General features: G+C 41.7%; 2 protein-coding genes across 4 annotated transcripts; one reads left to right on the top strand and one right to left on the bottom strand.

Annotated features, from left to right (window-relative positions):
- Window positions 1-224: 224 nt before the first annotated feature.
- On the bottom strand, window positions 225-13,617 carry KRTAP4-1 (keratin associated protein 4-1). 3 transcript variants are annotated; one of them, XM_073005316.1, is made up of 2 exons: window positions 12,572-13,617; window positions 225-2,974 (listed from the first exon to the last, which is right to left on the bottom strand). In XM_073005316.1, exons 1-2 carry the CDS (start codon window positions 13,023-13,025, stop codon window positions 2,508-2,510), a joined length of 921 nt encoding a protein of 306 aa, XP_072861417.1. In that variant the 5' UTR covers window positions 13,026-13,617; the 3' UTR covers window positions 225-2,507. The 3 variants fall into 3 exon arrangements, with proteins under 3 accessions (XP_072861417.1, XP_072861419.1, XP_072861418.1); XM_073005318.1 differs by lacking the exon at window positions 225-2,974 and having other exon boundaries at window positions 11,456-12,709; window positions 12,779-13,617; XM_073005317.1 differs by lacking the exon at window positions 225-2,974 and having other exon boundaries at window positions 11,456-13,617.
- Window positions 13,618-14,573: 956 nt separating this feature from the next.
- On the top strand, window positions 14,574-19,812 carry KRTAP9-1 (keratin associated protein 9-1). The gene has a single exon (XM_008012744.3). The coding sequence runs from the start codon at window positions 18,842-18,844 to the stop codon at window positions 19,532-19,534; it is 693 nt and encodes a 230-aa protein (XP_008010935.3). The 5' UTR covers window positions 14,574-18,841; the 3' UTR covers window positions 19,535-19,812.
- The last annotated feature ends 1,079 nt before the right edge of the window (window positions 19,813-20,891 follow it).

The raw sequence follows: 20,891 nt of genomic DNA, 5'->3' as shown, positions 1-20,891 counted from the left end.
ATTACACAGAGTGGTAGATGGAGTATAATTTTTTTAATTTTTTTTTTTGTTTTTGAGATGAAGTCTCACTCTGTCACCACATTGGAGTACAGTGGCGCCATCTCAGCTCACTGCAACCTCCACCTCCTGGGTTCGAGCGACTCTCCTGCCTCAGCCTCCCAAGTAGCTGGGACTACAGGCATGCGCCACCATGCCCAGTGAGTTTTTTGTGTTTTTAGTAGAGACGGAGTTTCACCATGTTAGCCAGGATGATCTCGATCTCCTGACCTGGTGATCTGCCTGCCTCTGCCTCCCAAAGTGCTGGGATTACAGGCGTGAGCCGCTGCGCCTGGCCTATTACGAACATTTTTAAAGCCTTAAGGATGAAGAAGTTTTTAAATACAGTAGAATTTGCTAATTTCAAGAATACTAGAAGTAGAATGTTTTGCAACTAAAAAGTGGCAAATTTCACCTACAAGTGGAAAGTCTCAATACATTTTTTCTTTTTTTTTTTTTTTTTTTTTTTTTTTTTTTTGAGACGGAGTCTGGCTCTGTCACCCAGGCTGGAGTGCAGTGGCCGGATCTCTGCTCACCGCAAGCTCCGCCTCCCGGGTTCACGCCATTCTCCTGCCTCAGCCTCCGGAGTAGTTGGGACTACAGGCGCCCGCCACCTCGCCCGGCTAGTTTTTTGTACTTTTTAGTAGAGACGGGGTTTCACCGTGTTAGCCAGGATGGTCTCGATCTCCGGACCTCGTGATCCGCCCGTCTCGGCCTCCCAAAGTGCTGGCGCGGTGGCTCAGGCCGGTTGCTCTGGCACTCGGGGAGGCGAGGCTACATTTTTTCTAAATAAATAAGTCTGAACCTGAAACACCTAAAATGCCTTTCAATATGGAATACTACTCAGCAATAAAAAGGAATAAACTGTTGATATAACTTGGAGGATCTCAGGAGAATTATGCTGATGGTAAAATCCCAACAACCAAAGATTACATATTATAAGATTCTGTATTTTATTTTATTCTTAAAACAAAATTATAACAATGGAGAACAGAATAGGGGTTTCCAGGGGTTGCATATGATGACTTTGAGGAAGAGGTGTGACCTTCTGGAGATGGGACAATTCAGTATCTGATGGGGATGATGGTTACACAAATCTATACACATGATAAAATTGTACAGAACTGCACACAGACATACACACACAAGTGCACGTAAAACTGGTAAAATCGGAACAAGCTTTGTGGATTGTACCAAGGCCAGTTTCTGGAGTTTGATATGTGCTGTGGTTATGTAAGATCTAATCATCAGGGAAACCTGAGTACAGAGTACATGAGACTTTGCTGCTCTTCTTTCCCAAACCTTTGTGAATCTATAGTTTTTTGTTTTTTTGTTTTTAATTTTTATTGTTTTTTGTTTGTGTGTTTTTGTTTTTGTTTTTGTTTTGAGACGGAGTCTTGCTCTGTCGCCCAGGCTGGAGTGCAGTGGCGTGATCTTGGCTTACTGCAACTTCTGTCCGCCCAGGTTCAGGCAATTCTCCTGCCTCAGCCTCCCAAGTAGCTGGGACTACAGGTGCGTGCCACCACGCCTGGCTAATTTTTTGTATTTTTAGTAGAGACGGGGTTTCACTGTGTTAGTCAGAATGGTCTCTACCTCCTGACCTCATGATCCGCCCACCTCGGTCTCCCAAAGTGCTGGGAACACAGGCATGAGCCACCACGCCTGGCCCTGAATCTATAGTTATTTTGAAATAAAAAGTAACACACACAGGCATACGTATGATGCTACTTGGAAGTAAAAGGGAGCATTCTTTCATTACCCCACCATGCACCTTTATTTGTTGAGTTTTTATGAACATCTTAATAAGCAGGCATTGTGATCCTTTCTCTAGAGAAAAGCAATCCTAGTTTGAGAGAGTTGAAGCGACATATCCAAGACCATTGTTGGTGTGCAGTACAATCAGAATTCAGCCAAAGTTCTAATTCTCGAGTCCATGGACTATTGTATACACTGAGCTTCCACTATGTAGATTGGTTTAAATCAATTCACGGAGTGTAGTTTATTGAGGACTTTCTCTTTTGGAGACAATTGCAATTCACAGGTCTCATGTTACATGTGTTATGTTCAATGATACCTCCCTGTAAACATTTTCCTATTTCTGCTGTGGAACTGAATTCCATTTTAGATTAAAATCTCACCGGTGAATACCATTTTAATTTTTCTATTGTACGGTCTCCTGATAACATGTACTCCTGTGTTGCACAAGAAAAGAGATAGAAATATGCACAGACCATTTCATTATTAACGAATAATGAGATGAGTAATTTTGGTGCCTCTGAATGATAAGAAGTTTTACTGGAGATCATCAGACAATTCCACATGAAAATGGATTCCACAGAAAAACATTAGGAAGAAAAAAGCTAGAAGGGGAATATTAGAAGACTTCTGTATTTTGAATCAGAATTAGAAATTCTAAAACAATTCGATGCAAAATCTGGCTGTAAATTATGATTCACTAGCAATAAAAGTTCCTATAAAAGAGAATAAATAATATGGAGCCTGGGGTTTTCTGAATCAATGCATGGGTCTGTTTGTAAGTTCATGACATCAAGAAGTCCACATGTTCTGTGAATAGATGCTCTCTGCCTGGAAGGAAGGATCAAGACAAGACGGTTCATGGACCTAGAGCAGGACATTGAATGATCATAACGGATGGGGTGGCAGCAGGTTGTTCTATAGCAGGTGGTCTGGCAGCAGAAAGGGCAGCAGCTGCTTGATACACAGCAGCTAGGGCGACAACAGCTAGACACACAGCAGCTGAGGTAGCAGCAGGTCGTCTGGCAACAGATAGGATGGAAGCAGCTTGAATCACAGTGGGAGGGACAACAGCAGCTAGAGATACAGCAAGAAGGTCTGCAGGAACTAAAACTGCAGCAGCTGGGGCAGTAGTGGGGGGGCTGGCAACACAGGCACTGGCAGCACTGGGGCCTGTGGCAACTGGGACAGCACCAGGTGGTCCCACAGCAAGTGATCTGGCAACAACTGGGGTGGTAACAGCTCTCCTGACAGAGGCCCTGGTCATATCTCTGGTCAGAGCAGACAGAGCCACAACAAGAGCTGGCCATGGTGTCAGAGGGAGGAGGTGCTAAGTGGGTTTCCAAAATGTTATATTTTTAAAATCTGGAAATCTCGCCCTATATCCCCTTTTATACCCTGCTGAGGGAGATCTTCTCTGGTTATTGTTTATTCTAATAACTTAGCAATTGCTAAATTAGGCAATTATGTTTTCCAACTTAAATGAAAAATAATTTTTTCCTAGTGGATTAGAATTTATCGAATTGGTTCTTCTTGAAGTCCATCTTGCATGTCTTTCTTTGTATATATCGTCTTGGTTCAGATGCTGGCTAAACATTTTAAGCTAAATGTATTGACTCTCACTCCATCTGCCCTGTCCTCCTGAACCATCTTATTGTCCTTCCTTGTGAGCCTCATCTATGTTTACAAATATTCCACCTTCTTCCGTAGATCAGGTGTCATGGGAAGCTTGACTTGGAGTAGTTCTACATGTCATGCTTTCCAATCTGTGGGTCATACCATGCCCACGATTTTTGTAGCAGCCCTTATTGGAAAACGGTTTAGTCACAGATCCACTGCAAATATAATGAAACCTCAAAAGTATAGGATCTTAACATTTGGAAGTCAAGTCATCAGTGTGCTCAGCTGTAACCAAAAATGGTCAGTGAGCAAGGAATTCCCAGGACATGCAAACTGAGCTCTCATCCCGTCTCTGGTACTTGAATCTGTTGGGAGGGGGAGGGGGAGGGGAGGGAGAGGGAGAGGGGGAAAAGAAATTCAAGTCAGGCACAGTGGCTTACGCCTGTAATCCCAGCTCTTTGGGAGGCTGAGGCGGGTAGATCACCTGAGGTCAGGAGTTTGAGACCAGCCTGGCCAACATAGTGAAATCCTGTCTCTACTAAAAATACAAAAAATTAACTGGACGTGGTGGTGGGTACCTGTAATCCCAGCTACTAGGGAGGCTGAGGCAGGAGAATCACTTGAACCCAGGAGGCGGAGGTTGCAGTGAGCCAAGATTGTACCATTGCACTCCAGCCTGGGCAACAAGAGCAAAACTCTGTCTCAAAAAAAAAAAAAAAAAATGAAATTATTGTTTGGTCTCAATAAACTTGCCAACAGGTAAAGTGGGCACTCGTTTGGGGAAAAAAATGAATTATTTGGCATTTTCTCTAACATAGGTTTTGGCTCATATATGCAAAATCTGTTTCTTTGTTCACATAACAGAAATGCAAACTTTTCTCCAAATAAATAATCAACACTAAAAAAAACTTGAGGGCCAAAACAGTTTCCAATACCAAGAGAGTATTAATTTATTGAGACTTAGTCACTTTATCACACATAGTTCACTGCAAAGCCTAGACCATGCAAAGCAATTATAAGATTAGGCACCCATTCTAATAAAGTAGTGTGAGGCATCTGGTCATTCGACTGACCACCAAAGTAATAGGCACAGGACCTGGAGGTCTTGTGCGTCATTAGTTTAAGTTGTTGCTTTTTATATAGTTGCTTGGTGGTATGAGTGATGGGAGGAGTAAATGTAGTAACAGATGAGAACAATGCCAGGTGCAGTGGACAAAGGGAATGAGAATGACTAGCACATTGGAAACACGGTTGTTGACTCAGGGCTGATGGTCAGGAATGACATTCAACAGCAGGAGGATTCACAGGAGACTCCGTGGGTGTGGGACCCTCCCAGTCAGGCGCGGTGGGATATAATCTCCTGGTGTGCCTTTTGCTAAGGCCGTTGGAAAAGCACAGTATTAGGGTGGGAGTGTCCCGATTTTCTAGGTGCCGTCTGTCAAGGCTTCCCTTGGCTAAGAAAAGGAATTCCCCAACCCCTTGCGCTTCCTGGGTGAGGCGGTGTCCCGCCCTGCTCCATGGGCTGCACCCACTGTTCAACAAGCCCCAGTGAGATGAACCTGGTACCTCAGTTGGAAATGCAGAAATCACCCATCTTCTGCGTCGCTCACGCTGGGAGCTGTACACTGGAGCTGTTCCTATTCCGCCATCTTGGAACCTCCCCCCAAGAATCAAATATTAAATTAGATAATTGTAAACATTTTTCTTTCAATGTCAGATATAATTTATTTTTCTATGATATACTTTAATCTACTATTTTTTCTTCCAAATCAGCTCTTGTCATCCTTCCTTGTGTGTGTCATCTAATTTTCCAGAATGCAGCTCTCTACTCCAGTTGGCTGTCATGGGACTGACAATTTGTTACTAGGTGTCCATACATTCCTCTTTCAACCATGAGTCAACCAAAGCCTCGTCTGGAAATGTGGGTCCAGGACACACAGCAGATGGGGTGGCAGCTGAAGAAAGTCAATGAGAATGAAGTAATCCCCACTGTGGAATGCTGGCATGAGGGCCTGCAAAGAGGCAGAGGAATGTCCCCACAGAGAGTCACTTTTGAGCAATGAGGAAGGACATGGCTGCAAGTGAAGACAGGGGTTCGTGAGTTGGGGAAAGAAATTCCAAGCAATGGATTTGGCATATTTCACCATGTCATTAACTTGTTCTTATAGGCTTAAGAATAAGGCTTAATTATAGGCTTAATATCACTTTATTAAGGACCAAAATTGCAAATTAAATTATTCTCCCTCTGAAATAACAAAGTGATACACAATACCCAGTAGTGCAGCCTAGAAATCTGTATTTATTTTTAAAAAAAGAAAAACCTGCCAAACATGTTCTGGGAAGATGCCCAGGAGAGAGGGTCCAGGGCCATGACTTTTCAACTCCTTGCTGGTGCAATTCCATCCATGAGAATATCGCCTAAAATAAAATACATCTGTGACTTTGTCTTCTCGAGAAGATAAATCAGGAGTAGCGCTCTGTAAAATATATAATCATAAGCCAGGCTTTTTATTAATAAAACAAGATGGGAAAGACTAAGAACTTAATGACTTGAGAGGAAATCAGTATTTCTGCTGGAGCTTGTGTGGGTCGAAGACCAGTCGCCTTGTTGTTGGATGAGAGTGGCTACTTCCCTGAGCCACATGGAGACCCAGCACATGGGCAGAAGTGCCTTCTTCTGCTTGTTATCTACAATTATTGGGAAACTCACTGATTTAGTGTCCTTGCAGAGAGGTGCACTAGTGGATGCACCTGGTTCTTTTCCATCCAGTAAAAGTACTAAGCCCCCCTGATTACACTAGGTCGAGTTTATTTGTCTTCTGTGAGGCAAAATCTCATCACCTGTACCTCATCTTGCTGATGGGGAAGAGGTACCACCTTTCAGGAGGGGAAAGCTGAGAGGATGAGGTGAGGGCAGGGCAACCTAAGTGTTCACTAGCAGGGTTGGGAGGTCATCTTGGAAAAAGTGGGTCCTTATCATAGTCCCAGTGCAGTGTCACAGGGATTCTGTCTGGAGGTAAAGGCAGACCTTAAAGACTAGGGTTTCATAGTTCTGCCTGAGGAGATTGACTTTATTTGATACAAACCATGGAGAACTCCATGCCTAAGGGGATTGTCAGAAACCATGGAGATTGTGAGGTTGGTAGCTCTGAGATAGAAGCCTGATACAAGCAAAGAAGTCAAAAGTTAAATACACACAGCTGGTGGAGAGGCAGCTGAAGAGTTCTGGGATTATGATCAGCTCTGGAGGTCAGACGGCTGTGCAGCAAAATTGTATGTATTTTCACATTTCCTCTCCTCTCTTAACTGATGTAAAAAGCAATTGCATAAAACAGTGTGGAAATAATTGTATTGTTGGTTCTATAATAACTGGAGAGGTAAACGCAAAGGAAATCCATGGGAGCAAAGCTATTGGACTGGGGTAATGATACCAGATGGGAACAAGTCCACAGGAAGAAATGAAGAGAATGGTCAAATAAAAAGGTTAATGTAACTCTGCAAATATATACTTGGTCTTTACTCTTTACTCAGCTTGTTTGAAAGACATAGAATTGCATAAGGTGATAATTATAAGAACATATTGTTGGACTTTTACATAATAGACATATATAGTAGTAATAGCACAAAAATGGAAAGGAGCTGGAGCTACATAAAAATAAAGTTTCTATATTTCACTGAAACTAAGCATAAACGTGAAGTACATTCTGATAAATTAAGGTGCATATCTTAAGCCTTAGACTGTACACACATACATACACACACACACTCAAAGAAATTAATATGTTAAGAAAAAATCCACTTAATATAATAGAAAGAAATCAAGGGCTGGGCACAGTGGCTCATGCCTGTAATCCCAGCACTTTGGGAGGCAAAGGTAATGAAAGGAAACAGGCACATTCCTCCCCATATCTCCCAACTCCCTGAGCCCAGCACGAGCCCAGCACAAACACATTCCTCATATATCTTCCAACTCCCTGAGCCCAGCACAAGCCCAGCACAAACACAACCCACCATATATCTCCCAACTCCCTGAGCCCAGCACAAGCCCAGCACAAACACAACCCACCATATATCTCCCAACTTCCTGAGCCCAGCACAAACACAACCCATCATATATCTCTCAACTTCCTGAGCCCAGCACAAACGCATTCCTCCATATTTCTCTCAAACTTCAAAAAAAACACCACCTGGGAAATCTCCGATAAGGACACAGCGGGAACCAATAAAAAATGCTAAATGTATAATATTAACCAATTGTAATGCTGTAACCGAGAGAATTACCTTGTTCCCCTGTAACTTTACATATCCTGTTTACATCGGGCTATAAAAAGCAAGCACTCGCATTGTTCGGGGCCCTCTTGTATGCTGTGGAATGGAGGGACCAAGTTCGAACTTGTAGTAAAAGATCCTTGCTGCTTGGCTTTGACTCTGGACTCTGGTGGTCTTCTTTGGGGAACAAACGGACTGGGCATAACAGTGGGAGGGTTACTTGAGGCCTGGAGTTCAAGACCAGCCTGGGCAACATAGTGAGACCTCATCTCTACAAAAAGTAAAAAATAAAAAAAATTTAGCTGAGTGTAGTGGCATGTACCTGTAGTCCCAGCTCTTCAGAAGGCTGAGGTGGGAGAATCACTGGAGTCCCAGAGTTCAAGGCTGCAGTGAGCTATGACTGTGCCACTGCACTCCAGCCTGGGTTACAGAGACCCTATTTTGAAAGGAAGAAAGAAAGAAAAGGAAAAAGAAAGAAAAAGAGAGAGCGAGAGAGAGAGAAAAAGAAAGGAAGGAAAGAAAGATGGGAGAGAGGGAGGGAGAAAGCAAGAAAGGAAGGATTAAATTATGGTGATGGTTGCACAAAGTTGTTTGTGTAAAAACAATATATTACATATGTTAAATGATGAATTAAACAGTATGTGAATTACATATCAATAAAGCGCTTTTAAAAACTGAGGCTAAACATATTACAATAAATATGATAGGAATAGAATTACCAATTAAAAGACAGTGATGATGCATACCTACACAAATATGCCCAACTGATTTTTGTTTTTTTGAGACAGATTCTGCTCTGTTGCCCAGGCTGGAGTGCAATGGCATGATCTCAGCTCACTGCAACCTCCACCTCCCAGGTTCAAGTGATTCTCGTGCCTCAGCCTCCTGAGTAGCTGGGATTACAGGTGCCCACCACAATGCCTGACTATTTTTTGTATTTTTAGTAGAGACAGGGTTTCACCATGTTGGCCAGGCTGGTTTTGAACTCCTGCCCTCAAGAGATCCTCCTGCCTCAGCCTCCCAAAGTTCTAGGATTACAGGCAGGAGCCACCAAGCCCAGCCCCAACTGATTTTTGACAAAGGTGAAGGAGTCATTCAATAGAGGAAGATAACCTTTCTCAGCTAATGGCACTGGAGAAATTGGACATACATATCCCCCAAACAAAAACACACACACACACAAACTTCTACCTAAATCTCACACCTCATTACAAACATAAGTCACAATGCATGACTTATGGACTTACACATGGACTTAAGTGTAAAACATAAAACTGTAAAACTTTTAGGAGAAAACACATAGGAGAAGATTTGGGGCATCTAGGGCTAGACAAATATTTCTTACTCTTAACATTGAAAATATCAATTCATAAATGACAAAATTGATGAATTGGACTCCGTGAAAATTAAAAACCTTTTTTCTGTGAAACATGCTGTTAAGAAGATGAAAAGGCGACTATAGAGTAGCAGAAAGTATTTGTCAACCACATTCCTGACAAAGTACTAGTTTCTGGAATATATGAAGAACTCTCAAATTCAGCAATAAAAAAGCAGAGTCCAATTTGAGCATGGACAAAAGACATGAAGGGTTATTTCACTGAAGAATTTATACGAATGGCAAAGCAACACATGAAAAGATGTTCAACATCATGAGCTCTTAGGGAAAGTCAAATTAAAACCAGGGGAGATATCACTACACACCTATCATGGCTGCTAAAATAAAAAAGAGACAACACCAAATGCTAATAAGGACGTGGAGAAATTGTATCACTCATACATTCCTGGTGGGAATGTAAAATGGTATAGCCATTCTGGAAAAATGGCAGTTTCTTGGAAAACTAAATATGCAACTCTCATAACACCTAGCAATTGCACTCCTTGACATTTATATCAGAGAAATGAAGACATGTGTACACCATAACCTGTTCATGAATGTTTATAGCAACTTCATTCACCATAGCCAAAGACTGGGAACAACCAGATGTCTTTTGGTGGTTGAATGGTTACACAAGCTGTGGTATCTCTGTACTGTGGAATATTTCTCAGTGACAAAAAAGAATGCACTAATTGATACACTCAATAGCCAGGATGAATCAACAGAAAATTATGCTGGGTGAAATAGGCAAGTCCAAAAAGTTTCATGCTCTATGTTTCCATTTATATGTAATTCTTGAAATGAGAAAATTACGGAAATGGAGAACAAATCAGTGATTTCAAGGGGTTAACAAGAAGGTGGAAGTGGGAGGGAAGTATGTGTGATTATAAAAGGACATTAGAGATTCTTGTGGTGATGGAAATATTCCATATTTTGATTGATGCAACTGGCATAAGAAGTAACGAAATTAAAGTCAAACAAAACAAATGCAGTTTTTATATACTACAAAACTGTTAATGATAAAGGAACAAAATCACAATCATACAGAGTTTGCATTGACAGATTTCTCAGCCCTTGCCATTTGAAACAGATGTGTGTACACTTGCATGAGTATTAACAAGCAAGAAACGTGCAATGAGAATCTTAATGAGACAGCAATGACTGCCTCAGTGTAAATGACTACTAATCAAATATTGAATTTAAGAATGTGACTTTCGGTGGCTCACGCCTGTAATCCCAGCACTTTGGGAGGCCAAGGCGGGTGGATCACGTGGTCAGGAGATCGAGACCATCCTGGCTAACACGGTGAAACCCTATCTCTACTAAAAATGCAAAAAAATTAGGCAGACTTGGTGGTGGGCGCCTGTAGTCCCAGCTACTCAGTAGGCTGAGGCAGGAGAATGGCGTGAACCCAGGAGGCGGAGCTTGCAGTGAGCTGAGATCGCCCCGCTGCACTCCAGCCTGGGCGACAGAGCGAGACTCCGTCTCAAAAAAAAAAAAAAAGATTGTGACTTTCTTTATGATGCTAATGCCGTATTGCTCTACTGATATGATAATGTACTTTAATTTTTGCCATTTTCTTCTTCGTCCTTGTCTAAGTTTTGCTTCTAACTAAAGTCCTTAACTCTTTGGCCATTTGATATTATTTGGTTATGGAATGGAAATTATCTCGAAGACATGAGAAACTGTGATAAGTTTGTACTTCCAAAGGGAAAGCAGTTGCTAAAGAACAGAGGAAACAACCAGAGGTCTTCCTTGGAGCTAGGCTGCCTTGGGTAAGACATTCACTTGTCATGGGGAGATGAGAGGCTGCTCTAAACACGGCGACACAAGCTGTAGAGACAACACAGATAACATTTCTTGACAATTTGCTTCGCCTATCCCAGACAAGTGTGGACAGTAATTGGTATTTAAGTATAAATGCATTACTATGGCAATTATACTAATCAAAATGAGAAATCTACCAATATTTCTCGCTTTACCTTCCTGCTGTCTACCCATGAGCAGAGTGGCTACCCCATCATTTGCAATGACTTTCCACTGCATCTATGCTTCACCTTGACAGGCTTGGCATTACTGCTTACTGCACTCCTGCCCGTATTTTATGATCCTTCATGATTATTATCATTACTGAAAAGGATATTATTTCCCCATTTTAGAACATCTATAATTTTTTTGGTCCTTTCCTTAGGATAATTTTTATTCTATTGACTCCTGTATTTTGCTCAAGTATATATTTTTTTCATGTGGAAGTGACATCAGGCAGAACAACCAAAGCCATGTGGCTACAGGAGACATACGTTTTGCTTGCCTGAATATGACCAAGCTTACCTGAGATACAAGAAGCCTGTAGAGTCTAAGCATATCCCAAGAGTGCGTTCTTAGCTCACAGCTTAAAATTACAGCCTGAGTCCTTCTCCTTTACAACTCTACCATTGCCTACCACTCAAATCCTTACTCAACTCCTCCCTGACTCTTCCCCAAAGAGGATATTTCCTTGTCCATGTGTGGCTCCACCTTTGACTAAGAGCTTCCTCGTTTGCCTATGACTTTCATATCATTAACTTAGAGGTGATGGGATGAGGCCAGCGAAGTTTAACCTCCACCACATTTGGTCAACAGCAACTGTTTCTTAGCTCGTCTCACTCTTATCCTCATAAGAATGTAAACCTTTTCCTATGTTTTCCTCCTCTTCATTTCATGGGTCTGTGACCTGTACATCTTCCCTGTACTGACTTAACTCATTCTATTATTAAATGTGTGTATATATCTATTCCTTATGTCTTACTCTTCTCCAAGATGGAAAGTTCTCCTCTGATCAATACTACCCAACATAATCTATCTCCTTTGCTCTTTCTTCTTATTTCCAAGATTAGATGGTGAGCTCCTTGTAGGAAGCTCCTGTGCCTCCCAAATCTTGATGTGATCTCCAAAGCCCAACAGTGCAATGAACATGACAGATAATCAATCATTTTATTGATTGAATACAAAACTTTTGTTAGTTAAATACAGTGAGCTATCTTCTTTTGAAAAATTTATGAAGTCCTTTCTATAATATAGGCATTAGATTATATTTACAAAATCAGCTTTCTTTCCTGGTCATGGGGGAACCCAAACTTGTCTTTATCTTGAGAGAAATAATGCTAAAAAATAAACTGACAACCAATGCTCAAAAATAATTGAAAAAAAGATAACAGAATTTCTGATGTTAAGATAATATTTATTGAAGAACAGTTAATATGTAATTTTGAAGGTCAAGTCAAGCATAACAATCAGAGACTTAGAGGTTTAGTCCAGCTGCATCATGCATCTGAGGTCTGAATACTGGAAAGAGTTCCACGGGAAAAATGAGTGGTATGAAATGTAGATGGATGCCCTTTCACCAGTTGCTTAGTGGAATAACAGGATAATAAAGCTGGTGGCCATTTAACACATGGACAAGTTGGTATAAATGACACTTTCATATTGGTGTAATAGTGGCTGGCTCATGGTTGATAGTCCAATATGAGGTTCAATAAGAGGATTCACAGCAGCTGGGGCGGCAGCAAGTTGTACGGCAGCAGGTGGTCTGACAGCAGACTGGGCGGCAGCAGCTGGACACACCACAGCTGGGGCGGCAGGTGGTCTGACAGCAGATGGGGCGGCAGCAGCTGGGGCGACAGCAAGTGGTCTGGCAGCAGATGGGGCGGCAGCAGCTGGGGCGACAGCAAGTGGTCTGGCAGCAGATGGGGCGGCAGCAGCTGGGGCGACAGCAAGTGGTCTGGCAGCAGATGGGGCGGCAGCAGCTGGGGCGACAGCAAGTGGTCTGGCAGCAGGTAGTCTGACAGCAGGATGGGCGGCAGCAGCTGGATACAACACAGCTGGGGCGGCAGCAGGTCGTCTGGCAGCAGCTGGGGCGGCAACAGGTCTCTTGGCAGAGGCCTCGATCACAGCCCTGTTCGGAGCAGACAGAGCCACAAGAGTTAACCATGGTGTCAGAGGGTGGAGGTTCTGGGTAGGTTTCCAAGACCGTGAGTTTTTCGAATGTGGGAGTCCCCTTATCCCATGTCCACTTTTATACTCAGCCGAGGGGCTGCTGTCACCACATAAAAGCTATTTCCTTGTTTTTGTTTATCTTAATAGATAGGCAATTATGAAATTAGTTAATTGTGGGAAAAAATCTGTATAAAAGGTGGAATGCACTTTTATTCTTTCTCTGTGTTAGGGTTTGGCCAATCCAGTCTTTCCTCCTCCTCTTGTCTTCTTCTATGTATCATCTAATTTCAAATACTTGTAATCTTACTTGTCCAGCCGATTGTCAGGTGACAGATCACTTAGAACTCAGCATTCCGTGTGTCATCCTGGAAACTGTGTGTATCACAGCAGTCCTCAAATGGGATGGTGTTTCTTGTTTTCTGAAGATACTTCTGAGAAAAATAAACTGTGAAATGACTAGAAGAAAACAGCAGAAATTGTCTTAAAATATTAGAAGTGGAGTGGATTTTCTAATACAGAAAAACTTAATAGCAATGAAGACAAGGATTGAAAAAATTTGCAACAGAAAAAAATGTAAATGCCTGGTTGAAAAAGAAGAAGGCGTTCTTCTTTTTCTGTGGTGTGTCCAGCTGCTGCCGCCCACTCTGCCGTCAGACCACCTGCTGCCGTACAAGCTGAAAATAAATTATAATACCTTAGCCAATCTAAAAATAAATGAGCTAATTTTCTTAATGTATGAATACCTCTTACAACTCAATGAGAAAAAAAAAAAGCCAACAACCAAACAGAAAATTGAGGAAAGGATATTAACAGTCATTTCACTGAAAAAACAAAATTTAAATGCCTTTTGAGCTTCTGAAAGATGTTTAGTCTCACTCATAATTTAAGGTGTTTTTTTTTTAATTATTATACTTCAAGTTCTAGGGTACATGTGCATAATGTGCAGGTTTGTTACATATGTATACATGTGCCATGTTGGTGTGCTGCACCCTTTAATTCGTCATTTACATTAGGTGTACCTCCTAATGCTATCCCTCTGCCTCCCCACAATAGGCCCTGATGTGTGATGTTCCCCTTCCTATGTCCAAGTGATCTCATTGTTCAGTTCCCACCTATAAGTGAGAACATACGGTATTTGGTTTTCTGTTCTTGTGATAGTTTGCTGAGAATGATCATGTCCCTACAAAGGACACGAAACGCATCCTTTTTTATGGCTGCATAGTATTCCATGGTGTATATGTGCCACATTTTCTTAATCCAGTCTGTCACTGATGGACATTTGGGTTGATTCCAAGTCGTTGCTATTGTGAATAGTGCCACAGTAAACATACGTGTGCATGTGTCTTTATAGCAGCATGATTTATAATCCTTTGGGTATATACCCAGTAATGGGATGGCTGGGTCAAATGGTATTTCTAGTTCTAGATCCTTGAGGAATCGCCACACTGTTTTCCACAATGGTTGAACTAGTTTACAGTCCCACCAACAGTGTAAAAGTGTTGCTATTTCTCCACATCCTCTCCAGCACCTGTTGTTTCCTGACTTTTTAATGATTGCCATTCTAACTGGTGTGAGACGGTATCTCATTGTGGTTTTGATGTGCATTTCTCTGATGACGAGTGATGATGAGCATTTTTGCATGTGTCTGTTGGCGTATAAATTTCTTTTTTTGAGAAGTGTCTGTTCATATCCTTTGCCCACTTTTTGATGGGGTTGTTTGTTTTTTTCTTGTAAATTTGTTTGAGTTCTTTGTAGGTTCTGGATATTAGCCCTTTGTCAGATGAGTAGATTACAAAAATTTTCTCCCATTCTGTAGGTTGCCTGTTCACTCTGATGGTAGTTTCTTTTGCTGTGCAGAAGCTCTTTAGTTTAATTAGATCCCATTTGTCAATTTTGGCTTTTGTTGTCATTGCTTAACTGAACAACTTATTCATTCATCAAACCATCTATTGAATACTTACTGTGTGCCAGCTTCTACTGCATGCTCTGGGGATATGGCAGTGAATACTTGCTATTTGTGGTGACAAATGTAAAATATTTAAGTTTAAAAACTTCAATAAATTAGTAAAATTATAAGGAAATTGACATTTTAATACACAGTTGGCAGGGATCTAAATTGAGGCAACTTCTTTAGATGGTAATTAACAGAGTCTGAAATTTAACAGTATCTTGAATTAATTTACCATATTTTGAAATGTGCATGTGTTTTGATTGAGCGGTTTCACTTCTAGAAATGTATTCAACACACGCACCTATACATATGCTCCAAGATATAAGTTCACGGGTATTCTTTGCAACATTGTTTGCAAGAATAAAGCCTGATTTTAAATTCTACTGGGGTTATAGAAGGGAAAGCCCTTGATGTAGGCAACACACACTCATGCTTAGAGGCAGTGAAGCATCACTTTCTTTTTATCACTAAAGAAACCTCTTTGACCTATTCTTGCAAATTTTTTGTAAGTGCAAAATGATGTTAATTTTAAAAAAAGAAATTAAGAATGTTATTTCTTTAGGCCATCCCTATCCCACGCAGACACCTACTTTCCATTTAGACCGAATTATTCAGGAAGGAGGGAAGAGGGGATGGAAGAAAGGATACAAGAACATATTTGGAATATATTTTTATGGATATATTTTATGACTATTTGGGATATATATAAAAATTATGAAAATTCTATTTGTTAGGCATAAGATGGTATAAAAAATCCATTGCATCTAAGTTATTAATGATTTTACTCAAATTCTCCATATCTTTGTTTACTTTTCTTCTTCAAATGACCATTTTTGAAATAGTGTGTTTAAAGTCTCTGCTATGATTGTGGTTTTATCATTTTCCTATTTATAACAGGTTTTTTTGTACTTAGTTTGAATGTGGCCCAACTGTTTATGCCAACAAGAATATTAATGCTTTTGCAGACATAATGAATGTATCATAAGGAAGTCACTGTCAAGGTCAAAACAAGTGCAGGTATCATAGGCTTGGGATTCTGGTCTAACTGAGTCACAGTTCTATGGTCATTTGTTTGTTTAGAGATAGTTAGCCCTCTCTGTCTGAAGGCAGGGGAGACAGCTTAGAGATAACCCTTCTCTTTAAAAGGACTATGTTTTCAACGTGGTGGTTGACTCAGGCTGGTGGTCAGGAGTGAAATTCAACAACAGGATCCACAGGAGATTGGTGGTGTGACAGCAGACTGGATGGTAGCAACTGAACCCACAGAAGCTGCAGTAGCAGCAAATGGTCTTGCAGCAGGTGCTCTGGCAGCAGCTGGGATGGCAGCAGATCTCTTGGCAGAGGTCTTAACCACGCCTCTGGTGAGAGCAGAAGGAGCTGCAGCAGGAGCTGACCATGATGTCAGAAGGTGGACGTTCTGGATGTGGGTTTTCAGTAGCCTAAGGTACCAAAGTTCATAAGCCTTCTTCTTTCCAAGTTTCCTTCTCTACCCTGCCGAAGACTTGCCAAATAACCTGGGTTATTTTCTTGCTATTGTTTATCTTACCTAAAGAGAAATGATCAGATACTCTGATTGAAGTATGACATTGTAGCAGTTAGCCTTGGTTTTTAAAATGGGTGCAAAGGTAATTCCCATTTAATCAGCTATTTGTCCCTAAAAGCACCATTTTTTCTTCCTTTTTTGTTTTAACATCATCTCATCCATTCCCTCTTATACTTTTCAGAGTGTGTCATTTGATATTCTGAGCATAGGACGAGTCATTCTTTTGTGTTCCAACCATTTAATTTCCTGCTCCTAAATGAGCTGCACAGCCACAGGCCCTTCAATTTGGACAGTACTTAAAATAGATGTAAACATGGATATGTTAATACCCAAAAAATTAGACCCCAGTACGTTATAGCAAATAGCTGCTAATGAAATCAGCACAGCACACTTGTAAATTACAAAGAAGCTAAAAAACATTTAAGGCACGTGGCTTCAAGTTTAACTTCTTCAGAATAGAATTGTTCATTTTGTTTCTTTTCCAAACCAATGCCCTAATTCTCCACTCCTATGGCAAATGGTTGTTAGTCCAAATTTCCAAGCTAGGGCTGGGTGCAGTGGCTCATGCCTGTAATCCCAGCACTTTGGGAGGCTGAGGTGGGTGAATCACCTGAGGTCAGGAGTTCAAGACCAGCCTGGCCAACATGGTGAAAGTCCATCTCTACTAAAAATACAAAAAATTAGCTGCTGGGAGTGGTGGCACATACCTATAGTCCCAGCTACTCAGGAGGCTGAGGCAGGAGGATCGCTTGAACCCGGGAGGCAGAGTTGCAGTGAGCCAAGATCACGCCCCTGCACTCCAGCCTGGGCAACAGAGTAAGACTTCATCTCAAAAAAAAAAAAAAAAAAAAAAAAAAAAAAAAAAAAAAAAAAAAATCAGGCTAGTAAACGTAAAGTTGTTCATTCAATAATCGTGTTTTGGTTCCAACTATGTGCCAAATCCATTCTCAGGATGGAGACAAAAGTGAAGAATACTCCACCCCATCCCCTCCTTCACTATAACTTCATTCTGACTCAATGAACTGCACCAGATCATTTTATAGGATGAACTGGCAATGCCATTACCCATATGCTGGACCAGCAAACAGGGGCTGTGTCTACCTTCGCAGCTAAAGTCAGGATGCCTCAGAAGCAGAGATGGCAGAAATTTTTAGCCACAATTTAAGTCAGAGCAAATCAAGCTGTATCAAAGGACCATTTTGTTGCCAGTGAAAATAAGAAACTCTTTATTTCAAAAGATTAGCCAGATATGGAAATTGCTAAGCATCCAAAACATTATGCAACTTATTCTGTCTTTTCCCCGTTAATACACATGATGGAGTCATTCTCGTTCCATTTGTTCCTGCATTTAAAACACACAATGGTGTGTGTATTTTTAAACTGCAATTCAGAGCAAAATATTTTAATTTTCTGACTAACTGCTTTTAAACTTTTATTTGTACCACTAAACATAAACATCATGTACCCAGGCATGTTGTTTGTACTCAGGGTCATCAACAGATGTGGAGCTCAGCATGGAAAAGATGTCAGTTACAATTGAACCCAGTCCCCTGTTGCAGGAATTGAGGTACCCAAGTGGAGTTGCTGTTACTATTAGAATTAGCATCATTGAATCTGTGTTTGTGTGACACAGATGAAAAATTTGATAAAAACTAAATTTTAACTCAAAATATTTTAAAATATGGTTTACATTTGTCACCTTGAGTTAATCACCATGTTCCAGTGCTGGAGGGGAAAATGTAAGTGGTGACAATAGTTCTGGCCACTTCAAGTTAGTTTCAGTTGTCAGGGGATCAGTCAACGTACTCTGTCTTAAAGAATGATAATTCAGGGGAGACACAGCGGCTCATGCCTGTAATCCCATCACTCTGGGAGGATCGCTTGATTTCAGGAGTTCAAGGCCACAATGAGCTGTGATTGCGCCACTGCACACCAGTCTGAGTGACAGAGCAAAACTTTGTCTCTAAAATAATAATAACAATAAAATGATAATAAATAAAAATATATGCTTTAGTTAAATGATGCTATTGATGTTGATCACCTCTCTCACTTCTGGAAACAAGTTCTTATGGGTTATCTGTTATTAAGTAGAATAATCATTTATTTTCAGAAGATTCATAGCACTTAAGGAACACTTCCTCCCTGAGCAATTCCCTATAGGTGATGAAAAATAATGTCATAAATAATAACCAGGAAAATTCTGCTCATTGGTTCCAAATTTGGGAACCAGTGTATAAAAGGTCCAGATATTAGAAGGGGTCATCAGATTCTTGGAAACTCACCTCTGAACAGGAGCCCACCCTCCATCCCTGACACCATGACCCACTGCTGTTCCTCTTGCTGTCAGCCTGTGTGCTGCAGGACCACCTGCTGCAGGACCACCTGCTGGAAGCCCACCTGTGTGACCACCTGCAGCAGCACACCCTGCTGCCAGCCCTCCTGCTGTGTGTCCAGCTGCTGCCAGCCTTGCTGCCGCCCAACTTGCTGTCAAAACACCTGCTGCCAGCCCACCTGTGTGACCAGCTGCTGCCAGCCTTCCTGCTGCAGCACACCCTGCTGCCAGCCCTCTTGCTGTGGGTCCAGCTGCTGTCAGCCTATTTGTGGATCCAGTTGCTGTCGGCCTTGCTGCCACCCGACTTGCTATCAAACTACCTGTTGCAGGACCACCTGCTGCAGGAACACCTCTTGCCAGCCCACCTGCTGTGGGTCCAGCTGCTGCCAGCCTTGCTGCCGCCCAACATGCTGTCAAACCACTTGTAGAACCACCTGCTGCCAGCCCACCTGCTGCCAACCATCCTGTGTGACCAGCTGCTTCAGCACACCCTGTTGCCAGCCAGCCTGTGGTGGGTCCAGCTGCTGTAGCCAAACTTGCAACGAGTCCAGCTGTTGTCTGCCTTGCTGCCATCCCACCTGCTGCCAGACCACCTGCTACAGGACCACCTGTTGTCGCCCCAGCTGTTGCTGCAGTCCTTGCTGTGTCTCCAGCTGCTACCAGCCTTCCTGCTGCTGATCCACTTGCTGCAGACCCACCACCCACCAGAGACATATTTCCTGAAACATTCTGTCAAAATTCCTATGTCCCCAAGAAACATTCCCTAAGCTTTTCTGAGAAACAACATTCTGACACTGAACTAATGCATGAGGGGCTTAAAACCTAGATAATGGGTTGATAGGTGCAGCAAACCACCATGGCACATGTATACCAATGTAACAAACATGCACGTTCTGCACATGTATCCCAGAACTTAGAGTAAAATAAAATATAAAAATAAACAAAAATTTTAAAAGTGTTCTAGTCCATGAAAAGAGCTTTACATCTCTGGATTCCGATCCACCACTGAAGAATCTGTCACCAACAACTAGTGTGAGCACCATGGGTGTTCCTGGCCCTACCCTCACCAGGAGGAACCTCCTCTTTGCTGTCATGGTTGAGCATCTGGGTATCATTTCATTTACCTTAACAGAAATTAGGATTAAGAATCATCTTTGCAAAGCACACAAGGTTCCCAAACTTTGGGGAATGCTTCCTGGGTTCCCAAACTTTGGGGCAATTTTGTTTCCTAACATGAACTTCGTTAAGGGAAGATGAATTTGTACAGAACCCTAAGAATTAAGGTAACCATGCAATGGATTTATGCCTTTTGATCAAATCATGATCTCTGGGCCATAAAAGGAAACAAAATAACTTCCTGTGTTTTATGAGATAAAGAAGATAAAGTCAATTATGCTAAAGGAAGTCGAAATCAGAGTTTTCAGGAAAAAAAAAAAGGGGGGGGGGGAGAAATGGTAGAAAGAAGAAAATGGGAAGAAATTATGTACTTTTAAAGTCAAGATGGGCAATAGACTGGTTCCCAAATGAGGGATCCTGGATCTTCTGATGAGAAACTGAATAAGAAAGAGAATAGCCAGGGGATGCAGCAGTACAAGACCTAACTCAGCTTTGGGAGAACACTAAGAGGCTTTGGCTGTGGCCACCTTCTTAAGAGACATGAAAGTGCTTTGGGTGAGTGAACCACTTGATGTGACAGAGATATGTGATCTTCCTAGAGGATGTATCTGGAATTCTCTGCCAGGTTATTAACTTTCCAACAGGGGGAATCAATGGGTGAGTTGCCGACGTTTACTGAGAGCCTGCTATACACTAGGTATTGAGGTAGTTGCTCCATTCACACTCTCTCTCTTTCCCAGGCAATCCCAAAAGGTATAAGTGGCCACACGTTCAAGCTGAGGAAGTCAGTGTTGAGGGAGTTAAAGCAACTCACATGTGTTGCATAAATGATACAACATTTTTCTGCTTTCCAAAACAAAGCTGTTTGGGGGAAGTACGGGTGAAATGAGAGATACAGATCAATGGAAAAAATTAAGAG

The sequence above is a fragment of the Chlorocebus sabaeus genome, chromosome 16, assembly GCF_047675955.1.
Source record: "Chlorocebus sabaeus isolate Y175 chromosome 16, mChlSab1.0.hap1, whole genome shotgun sequence".
In the NCBI taxonomy this organism is placed as follows: Eukaryota; Metazoa; Chordata; class Mammalia; order Primates; family Cercopithecidae; genus Chlorocebus; species Chlorocebus sabaeus.
Note: the sequence above shows the minus strand (reverse complement) of the source record. Positions and strands in the feature narration are given on the sequence as shown.